Source organism: Ammospiza caudacuta, chromosome 5 (assembly GCF_027887145.1).
Source record: "Ammospiza caudacuta isolate bAmmCau1 chromosome 5, bAmmCau1.pri, whole genome shotgun sequence".
Lineage (NCBI taxonomy): Eukaryota > Metazoa > Chordata > Aves > Passeriformes > Passerellidae > Ammospiza > Ammospiza caudacuta.
The window spans coordinates 31126071-31136057 of record NC_080597.1 but is presented as its reverse complement, the minus strand read 5'-3'; the positions used below and the strand labels follow the sequence as shown (position 1 = coordinate 31136057).

General features: G+C 42.3%; 2 protein-coding genes across 5 annotated transcripts; both read left to right on the top strand.

Moving 5' to 3' along the window:
- The first annotated feature begins 719 nt into the window (after positions 1-719).
- Positions 720-3922, top strand: ART4 (ADP-ribosyltransferase 4 (inactive) (Dombrock blood group)). The gene is made up of 3 exons (XM_058805831.1): positions 720-1086; positions 1607-2324; positions 3180-3922. Exons 1-3 carry the CDS (start codon positions 994-996, stop codon positions 3272-3274), a joined length of 906 nt encoding a protein of 301 aa, XP_058661814.1. The 5' UTR covers positions 720-993; the 3' UTR covers positions 3275-3922.
- A 1058-nt stretch (positions 3923-4980) lies between these two features.
- SMCO3 (single-pass membrane protein with coiled-coil domains 3) lies at positions 4981-9736 on the top strand. 4 transcript variants are annotated; one of them, XM_058805640.1, is made up of 3 exons: positions 4981-6223; positions 6731-6781; positions 8128-9736. In XM_058805640.1, exon 3 carries the CDS (start codon positions 8142-8144, stop codon positions 8817-8819), a length of 678 nt encoding a protein of 225 aa, XP_058661623.1. In that variant the 5' UTR covers positions 4981-6223; positions 6731-6781; positions 8128-8141; the 3' UTR covers positions 8820-9736. The 4 variants fall into 4 exon arrangements, with proteins under 4 accessions (XP_058661623.1, XP_058661621.1, XP_058661624.1 ...); XM_058805638.1 differs by having other exon boundaries at positions 8125-9736; XM_058805641.1 differs by lacking the exon at positions 6731-6781.
- The last annotated feature ends 251 nt before the right edge of the window (positions 9737-9987 follow it).

The window sequence follows — 9987 nt, the reverse complement described above, 5'->3', positions numbered from 1 at the left end:
CCATCACTTCATGGCATCATCTCATGTCACCTGCAGCAACTGCTTTGAAAGGAGTCCAATATGAGACCTTTATGTTGCCCCCCACCCCATCTCAGCAATATTTTGTAGATGCTCTGTCCACTGACTCCAAGTAGCTTCACAAACCTCCCTTATCTCAGGGAATCACTCCATGTCTGGAGGTGCCTCCTTCACCCAAACTATCATTATCAGGCCATGGAAAATGGGCTTCACTTTTCTGTAGTCAGAACCAAAGCCCTGACAGTTCTTGGCCTTTTTTCCATACAGAAAAGTTATCAGAGGCCATGGGGCTCTGTGGGTGAATAACTCACTGCCAGTATTTGGAAGGGTGTCCAGAAAGCAGCTGCTAGAGAAAGGTTTGTCTCAGCACAGGATCTGCTTTTACACACTCATTTTGGCTGTGCCAGTGCAAACAGTCCAGCAAAGTACCACTCTGCAGTGCTGTAGGAGGAGGATTGGCAGCACAGGAGTAGAAAGCAGGGGGCGATAAGGAGGAGGAGAGTTAGGTTATCGCTGCTTCCAGATGGGATCCCAACCTACATTGCACTTCTGTGTTGGCTTTATCAGAGTCAACTTCTTTAAAAGGGCTTTTAAACTCTTAACCAAGGAGCAGTCACCCTGACACACCCCTCCTCAGGGGGAGTGCCTTAGACTTCTCCAAGCCATGGTTTTCTTCCTTTTTGCAAGAACAACACCAAATACCCTGGAATCAAAAGAACTGTCAAGGTGATGGACACTCATGCCAGCTGAAGTTGGTGCAACCAGACACTTCCTTATGGATTTTGGGCACATTTCTGCCAGTAAATTGTCTGCTTGGATTGATTAATGACTTCTGAATTGCAGTGAGAATTTGGCAAATGATCTCTGGCTGAAGAACAGCCACGAAAAACTGAGTGAAAATTACAAACTGCAGAATTTTCCAGTTCAAAGAAAAACAGAAAGAAATAGGTGCAAATTACCTTTCCTTAAAAAAAAATGTTCTTTACAGTGTCTTGGATGGACTCTGGGAAGCTGGTGACACTGGGCAGCCTCCTGTTGCTGATCTTCTCACAAATATTAATAAAAGAGGTAAATATTGCTCTTTATTTGAATTAATGAAATTGCTTATACCACAGAAATTTTTTTTCCATTTGAAACGCGTTCTTTAAGGAGTTTTGGGTTCAACTTAAACTTTTCTGCTTTCAGTTCCTCTGTTCCATTTCTTACCTTTCTTAATTTGTTTTAGTTACTTGGTTGGAATTTTCCTCTTGTTTGCAGCCAGATGATTTCATGGAGTGTTTGTGAGTAGACCTCATGGAATCTTTCCTCTCATTTTCCAGCCTGTCTATATTGACAATGCTCCTGGGAGATTCTAATGTAGCACATCCATATCAAATAGGAACTCTCATCCTGACCTGTGGTGGGGTATAGACAACAACCTGAGGTTGCTCAGGAGGGTTTTGCTAAAGATTTGTTACCTGCCTTGCTTGCTCAGCCAATAATGACAAAGGGGCAAGGAAAGGGTAGAGAAAAACTTGGCTTGCATCCACAAACATAAACAAGAAATTCTCACTTCTGATGCTTATCTTCATTTGCTTTTGTGTTGCAGGCTGTATCCTCCATCCTGATGGATATGGCTCTGCAATCCTTTGACGACCAGTATCTGGGGTGCAGGGAGGAGATGATGGAAGAACTGGACCAAGGAGACTATTTTCAAAAGGAAATAGCTGCTAACAAGGACTACCTGCGTCTCTGGAAGAAGGCTCAGGAGGCTTTGTTGAAGAGTCCTGTAGGTCTGCTGAGGGAAATGCGTGACAGCCATGCCACAGCCCTCATGGCTTACTCCATGAACTCCTCCCTGCACTCCCAGCTGAACTGGGCCACATCCACAGCAGGAATCTCTCCAGAGCACTACAGACACAACTTCAGCTTTAAATACTTTCACTTCTACCTAACAACTGCTATCCAGATATTGAAGGAATGGCAGAGCAGCATGGGGAAACATAAGTGCTACCAGGTGCACAGGGGTGTGAAGGATTTATTTATCGAGGCCAAGGAAGGCAGCAGTGTGCGATTTGGCCGTTTCACTTCTACCTCCCACCTCAGGAGTGAAGCTCAGAAGTTTGGGAATGAAACTTTGTTCACAGTGACCACTTGCCTGGGAGCAGCTATGCAAGGCTTTTCTTACCACACATCTGAGAAGGAAGTCCTCATTCCCCCTTATGAGATATTTCTTGTCAAAAGCTTCCTTCAAACCCAGCAGGGTAACCGGCTGCATCTGCATTCTGTGGGGAACTACAGCAAGTACCAGTGCCAGCTGGTGGAAGGTATTGTACAGAGGCTCCCATGCAAGGGGGCACAGGACAGGCTGCTCTCCACTGCCCCAGGCAGCCCTCACCAGCTGCACCCACATGGGGCCACACTCAAGGCCAAACCTGTAGCTCACCTGCTGTGTTCGCCTATGAGATCCACAAGACCCAGCTTTTACCCTGTTTCAGTTTGCTGTGAAACCTGGGACAGCCCCACAGCTCACTGAAGATGAATCAACAGCAGGTCTCAAGGCTCTTTGCAGCCCCCATTTATCCCAAGGGTCACTGCAAGGATGTTGTAGACTCATGGCTTTGGGTCCCCAGCATTGTTATTGCAAGAGTGGGTGAGATTTGCTTGAACCAAGTAATCTATGCTGGTGTCTTGCAATGCTGCTACACTTCACGTTTCAAGACTGTTCTAGGCTTTGGTCCACTACTACTCTGGCAGGCTAACACTTCCACACTTATCTCTGGCAAGCTGAGAGAAGTGTAAACAAAGCTACTGTCATTTTAGCAGTGACCTCTCTCCTAGCAGGGAGAAAAGGTATCTTTGACAAAGAACACACTGAGTTTCCTGGTTATAGAGAGACCTCAATGCTGGAATACCTCATGGGGCCTATTTCACATCCCTGCCTTTCTGTGAGTCTACCACCAGTCCAGGACTCTTGCTTTTGTCTCTTTGTTCAGCAGTGTGTCAATGCAATCTTTGAGCTCAAAACTATCATTTAGGAATGAGGGTTTGTGCCTCCAAAGCCAAACTAAGAGACAGAGTTGAGAAAAAGGCCTTTGTGGGCAGAGGTTGTGTTAGCAAAACCAAAAAGCTTTAGGCAGTGAATAGAGGTCTGAATGACTGCTCTCTTTATTTTCTTTCAGCTTCAAGAAGCAAGAACAGTGGTTATACTGCACTCGCCTCTGCCATTCTCCTAAGTGTGCTTGGAGTTTCCCTGTGCTTGGCCCACAGTCTCTGATTCTCTGGCTGCATCCAGATATGTGCCCTTGAACAGTAGGCAAGAAGCCTCTGGAGTTCCTGCTGCTACAGAAGGTTCAATCTTCCCTCTGCTTTCAGCTGCAACTCTGCAGCTGAGACTGGAACATTCAGCCTGGTTCATCAAAACAGACATTCCCTGTACCATTTAGGTAGGAGGAAGGTTATCTATGGCCTTTCTGAAGACTAGATCAGGGATAACCTTCACTGAAGACAGCTTTGTCCTGAGGCATTCAGGAAAGACACACAGGGACTTTGGACTCCTTACAGATCTCTTAATAGCTTTATTTTTAGTGAGAAAGAGTCAGTCTGTGGGATGTGGAAGGCACCATGGCAGTAAATTTAAGCGGGTAACTGGGCAGCTGTGCACATCTCCTTTGGGAGCAGGGAAAGGTGGTGCCAAGATGTGCATTGAGGAGTTGGATTATTGTGTTGGCTGAAGAGACAGAGAAGTGCATTAAGTTGTGCAGATTCTGGCAGACCCTGAACAGCCTTTCTTTGCCACTCTTAAAAAAAAGATGAACAAACATTTCTGGAATGATGTCTGACTCTCAAAAGCAAACAGAGGAAATCCAGAAGGTGTTATTACAGGGGAATTACAGACGAATAAAGGTGGATATATTTTTTGCTAGATTGTGACATTTCTGAAATCAATTTTCCAAACTGCTAGCCCAGCTGACCCATTCTTCCCCAAGACATTAGCTGGAAGAAAACATAGACAAAGTTCTTGACAGCCTTTGCTGGGACCTTACCAAGCAGCCAGAAAAATATGGCATAAACAGCTGGAAGTATTCTTTCCCTGATGGCTGCAGGAAGTATGACTTTGACTTGCATTCTCCAAAGTAAGAGAAGTGCTGTAAATTAATTATTCTTACATTGTGATGGTTTTTGGTAATTTTGTGCAAGTCCTAGAAAACAACTACTTTGCATCATCCTCAGAACTATAATCCTTCAGTCTGTAAATACTGGTGGGTCTACACAGAACTGAACAGTCATTTTTGGGTGGGGGGAATAGACACAGCAAAGTCAAACTCATAACATCTACGTTCAAGGGACAAAGCAATTGAAGACTGAGTAATGACATGTTTTGTCATGTTACAGTTCCCTTAACATGATTTCTATTAGTCAGGTAATACCCTGACTAGATGGTGCAAGCATCCCTTGGTAGGTGGAAGCCCAAAACATTCTCCTTGCTTGGGTGCCCATCATGATACCATTTTGACTGCTAAGAAAGTTATGTCCTTCTGCTTGCACCTCTGAGTTCTCACAAGGCCAACCAGAGATACACTCCTGGGATAGTGTGCAGCTCAGAGACTGCTCCTGATGTTGCCTTTGCTTGTGCCAGAGCCCTGTCAAGCTGGGCTGGTTGCAGCAGACATTTCATCAGCTATTGCTGTGGTTAGATGTGCAGTCAGCAGTGTTCAAGCAATTGCAACTTCCTGTCCCACTGTATACTTTCAAAACCTTATTTTCAGAACTCAGTTCAACCATCTGCCTTTTCCTCCATTTCTTTCCTATGGCAAAAGGGGTCTGAAATTGCATGAAATGGCAAAATTTATTTTAGCCTTCACTGCTGTTCAGAGCTGAGTCTGGGCCTCCACAACACTTCTACTCTCTCTGGCATCAGAGACCTGGCAAATTGCAGCAAGAAAGGATGACTGACACCCCAGATCAAGTATTTTCCTCCAACTTAATAGGCCTGCAATAATAGCTATTAATCCTCCCAAAAGATCCAGAGTAAAGCAGGAACAAAACTGTCTTCATATTGTTCAAATTATTTTCTGTCTTGTTCCAAACTATGAGGGCTCTAAAAGAAAAGAATTTGTATCCACTGCAAACACAGAAGACCTGAAATCAGTTTCCAGAATGTGACCCACAGGCAGCTGCCAGCCTGATCAATTCAATTCACTTCAATACTGCACGAAGTATTTCAGGACTACATGGCATTCTCAGTGGAAAATACTCAGCAGTCACAACTAATTGACATTTCCAGAACTATAGCAGTTAAATCATTTAGTGCTCTCTTGCAGCTTATGTTCTCATGCCCACAGCTCTGACAATGGAGTTTGGCACTCTGACTGTGTTCATTAGAGTTGAATACAGCAGCTCAGCTTTCAGATGAAAACACGTTAGTGATTGCAAAGTGCACATTTTATGCTTCACCTTGTATTTTCATCTGAGAACTCAGCCATCCTCTAGAGTGGAAGCAGTGTTCCTAGTGAGACCCTTGTGGGCTGCAGGTCCACCTTTCTAAGGACAAGAGCATGAAAGATGTCTAGCTTGGTTGAAGGCATATGTACAAGCTTGTCTTACTGGAACAGACAAAGCCTATTTCCACTCTCTGTGGTGTCTATTTTTCAGTTTATGTGGGACCATTCAATTTTTCTTCTGTAATTTGCAGGTGTACAGAAGCAGTCATTGCAAATATTCATTATTTCAAGGCATAGGTGCAAGCATTAATGTTTATATTTATAAACAATAGAAACCAGTAAAAAACATAATCTTGTATCTATTTGAATTAGAAGTGCTGTCCTACACTTTTTATGTTCTGAGGACAGCAAGTAACACCATTCCCTTTCAGCTGTAGCTGCCTATGATGGCACCTCTGCAGCAGGCAGGAGGGATTTGTGCTCTACCCATTCTCTCCAGGAACAGAAGGCCTTTGGATGATCTAGTAATTGGGAACTAGCATTGAGTAAACTGAATTCTCTTAAAATTGGAAGGAAGGGAAGAGGTGGAAGAAAATGAGATGAATCTGGGTAAACATCACACAATAGAATTAATGACAGGCAGGCACAGGATGCAGCTGAAGCCCAGCCTCTGGATCCCTAACTCATCACATGCTGCTGGAAAACACCAGGCGAGCAGAGGGGAAAGAGGCTGAAGTTACTCTCCCATACACATTTCAACAGGAGCATTCAGACCAAATCAGGTAGGCAGTGTAAATGTTTAATTAGAAAAGTTTCTGTGGTAAATCTCCACAGAGAAATCACTGGAGAAATAGAAATACAGAAATATATGTGGCCTGCCTAATTCTAAAAGGAAAATATAAAAGCTAATGGAAGTGCTAATGTGAAGAGTAAGAAGTAATTTTAACATTAGAAGATATAAAATCTAGAGCAGCTGTAAGAAGATGAAATAATCATATGTAATGAACAGATTCTAAAAGTCTTCTCCACATCTGTCTAGTATGTAAAAGTTGAAGTATTATTCCTTCTGAAAAAATTTGTCTTCTCAGTTTCTACCAATAAGGGAAAACAAATGACCTTACAACAAAACAGCACTGGAGTGGAAAGGTTTTAGTATCACATTGAGTCAGAAAGCAAGCCAGCAACATCCCTGAGGCAGGATTGATACGAAATCATAGCCTGCATTATCATGGCTTTATGTTTCCAGAAAATCCCAAACCTTTACTGTATATGTATTTGGCTCCCTACAGCTTGTATAAGAAGATGTGTTAAGCAGTTTATTCTCTTGGCAGAGATTCAAGGTAAGTGGTATACAGTACTGTGCAAAATATTGGGGGAGAAAAACTCTTTTCAGGCTGGCTTGTGTTTCAACACTGAGATTAAAAGTTGGCAGGGGATTGTGGAATTCATTCTGGTTTTCTACAGTGATCTTGTGGGGGAGGGTGTGTTTAGTAAAATACAGCTGGGTCAGTGTCAGATGATTTGCAGCTAACAGATAGTGCAAGAACTACAAAGGACCAAAATGGCACAAAGGTATCTTTTCAAGAAGAAAAATCTGGGTAGTGCCCTACACATAACTATTTGTAGCTCTAACTGTGGTATGTAGGCACTAACAGCAAGAAGAGAAACATAGAAAAATGCAAAGCACTGCACAAAAGTAGCCCAGATTTGCAATAAGAGGGCTGAGACCATGGAAAGTACCAGCAAAGAAATGAGTCATCCTACTCATTCATAGTTTTCCCCTGTAGCAAAGATGTTTGCATTTAAGATGAAATAATGTTAAAGCGTTTTCACTTTGCAGCTGGTGAAAGGTTAAAGGAAGTGACAGTATTGATTTCAGAATCTTAGTGATGAGGAATTACTCCATGATCACTGTTAATTCAGTCTCTTTGGACTCTATGTTGGCAAGCAGTTTATGAATAAATAAATATCAGGGAAGGAAATACAGTGAGAGATATATGTAAGGTGATATAGGTTAGGATGGGGTTATTATAGACAATTTTACTATTCATTATGAATTCAGAGGATAAGCTTCTTAGTATAAGCACAGAAGGCTTATATAGTATCATTTTCTCTTGAATGTTAGAAGAAAAAGGCTATACTGGCATAAAATGCCTTTATTGTGGCACAAACCATATCCACCAGTCATCAGGGTTGCTGAAAAATTGAACGCCACTAAATGGATAAAATAGGCTACAAATAAAATGGGTACAAAAGGGTGCCTGGAACAACCCTTTAGTCTTTAGGCCACATCTTTAATTTTGCTGATTAGATGAGATTGTTTCATTTTTGAACTAGTGAACTAGTTCAGCTTCTACCATCTTCAGTTTCCAAGGCTGACTTTTGACTTCAATCTTCAGTTGCCAATGGCTCACATCTATTTTACCAATCTGCTCATTACATATTTGTTAGCTATTTTTGTTGCTCTGAGCATACCCAATGTCTTACAAGGTGCTTTTCCAATCACTTGGCAAAGATCCAGAACAAGAATTAAGATTTCTACATTTACAAACTATGACTTGGGATTTGACCTGCTCAGTATGAAAAGAACCAGTGGGGCAGAGACAAAGCAGATTTCACTGCTCTTTAAGGGCTATGGTTATGGGTGTTAAACAGAGTAAGAAATGTCTTTTCTCTCTTGAAGTAGCCTATTTCTGAAGAATGGCATTGAGTGACCTCCTTTACCCAGATAATCCCAAGAGAAAGCAAGAACTGATCCATCTGCATCAGGAATTGCTTGACTGTATGTCCACAAATTTCCATGCAACAAACGAGCTGGTTGGAGTGCTGAATGAGCACCTGGGCTGCACCATTACCCCCATTGAGATGAGAGAGAGCAGTACAGTCAAGGAAAACTGTGAGAACATCATTCAAGTGATGAGTGAGATTCAGCACCAGGTGCAGAAGATTGACAGTGACATGAAGGACAAGCTCGAGCCAGTGCTGTACCAGAAGCTATATGATATCAAAGAGCCCGAGCTGGAGAAAATTGCAATAGCCCAGAGAGTTTTTTCCATAATTTTTGGAGAAGCAACTTCAACAGCTGCAATGGTAGCTATCAAACTTCTTGGCTCCAATCATTTAACTCTCACTGCGAGCAAGCTCATGGGTGTCCTGGCGCAGATTGGGGCCTCTGTTCTTGGGGGAGTTAGCATCACCATCATTGGGCTGGGCCTGGAGATGATTCTCCATGCCATCCTGGGAGCTGTGGAGAGGAGCCAGCTGCTGACAGCTGTGAGGAGCTATGAGAAGCACCTGGCTGAGTTTAAAGCAGCCTCAGAAAAGTACCAGCGTGCCATACATGAAGTGACTTCTTTGGTGAGACAGCAAGTTCAGTAAATGAAGGTGGAGTTCTCTCTCCTGCTGTCACAGCAGCTGCAGCAGCTTATGCTTGCAGAAACCTTTTTGATTCATTATGACAAATGAACTACTGATGGCTTTTTATTTTCTTTTTTGTGGCAGCAGAACAAGAAAAGTGACAGTTCAGGAAATACATTAATAGAGAACTGGTTTACAGGTCTTTTGGGGGGCAGTGTTTCAAATACTTTGCACCTTTCCTTAAGCTTATTTTCTGGGAAGCACTGTAGGTAACCTTGAACTGTAATTCATACTGGAGACAATAATACAGACTGCCGGACTGGTAGTGGCAAGAAGGTGTGTTTCTGTATCAAAGATGACAACACAAAGGGAGAAAACAATTTCAACAAGGCAAAGCATGTGGAGGCTTTATGAAGACATCTAAACCCTTACTGTGCTTTAGTGCTTAATCTGATAGACTGAATTCAATTACAAGAACTAGCTGAAGCATATTTAACTGCTATTTTCTGCCCTCCTAAGGAGCCAGCAAGAGATCTTCTTTAAATAAACTCTAATCCCAGTAGATTGGCAGGTAAGAGAAGCCTGGGCCTACATGCAAACAGACACAACCTTGCTCCACCACTGAGGGAAACCAGCTGCTGCATTCTGGGTGTACCTGGCCATGAATAACCTCTTGTGCTTGTGATGCTCTGCTCCTGCCAACTCACGTATAAAAATTTCTGTGCAAAGTTGCTCTTTTGTTGATTGGAGTGGGATTATACACATGTACAAGTGCCTGTAGGATTGCAGCCCTATTAAACTAAAGTTATTTTCAAGTCTTTACCTGATCCCACCAATGTGGGACTGCCAAGAATATGCTCAGATTCTGCATTTCACAATGTGCTACCAAGTGTCCTTATTTTTTAGATTTTAAAACCAAAGCTGGGAGCAAGAACATTATTTGTAGCGTCTTGCTGTGATTTGCTGTGAATTGTTTTTTCATATCTTAGAAACAAAGGTAATTTAAGAATTAATAAAAATGTACATGAGTATTGGAAGACTTCTCTTTTCTGTACTTGCTTTGTTTTGTTTGAGGTTTTTATTAATCTCAAAACCAATCTTAAACCAAATAATAAATAAGTATTAGAAGCTTCATTATACAAGCAATTTTTTTTTTTTTAAATCCATGATAGACCAATCTAGGAGGGTT

Coding starts and splice junctions, on each gene's coding strand:
- ART4 (XM_058805831.1), top strand. CDS start 994: ATGTTCTTTACAGTGTCTTGGATGGACTCTGGGAAGCTGGTGACACTG. Junction 1,087..1,606: donor CACAAATATTAATAAAAGAG/GTAAATATTGCT, acceptor TTTGTGTTGCAG/GCTGTATCCTCCATCCTGAT. Junction 2,325..3,179: donor CCAGTGCCAGCTGGTGGAAG/GTATTGTACAGA, acceptor ATTTTCTTTCAG/CTTCAAGAAGCAAGAACAGT.
- SMCO3 (XM_058805641.1), top strand. CDS start 8,142: ATGGCATTGAGTGACCTCCTTTACCCAGATAATCCCAAGAGAAAGCAA.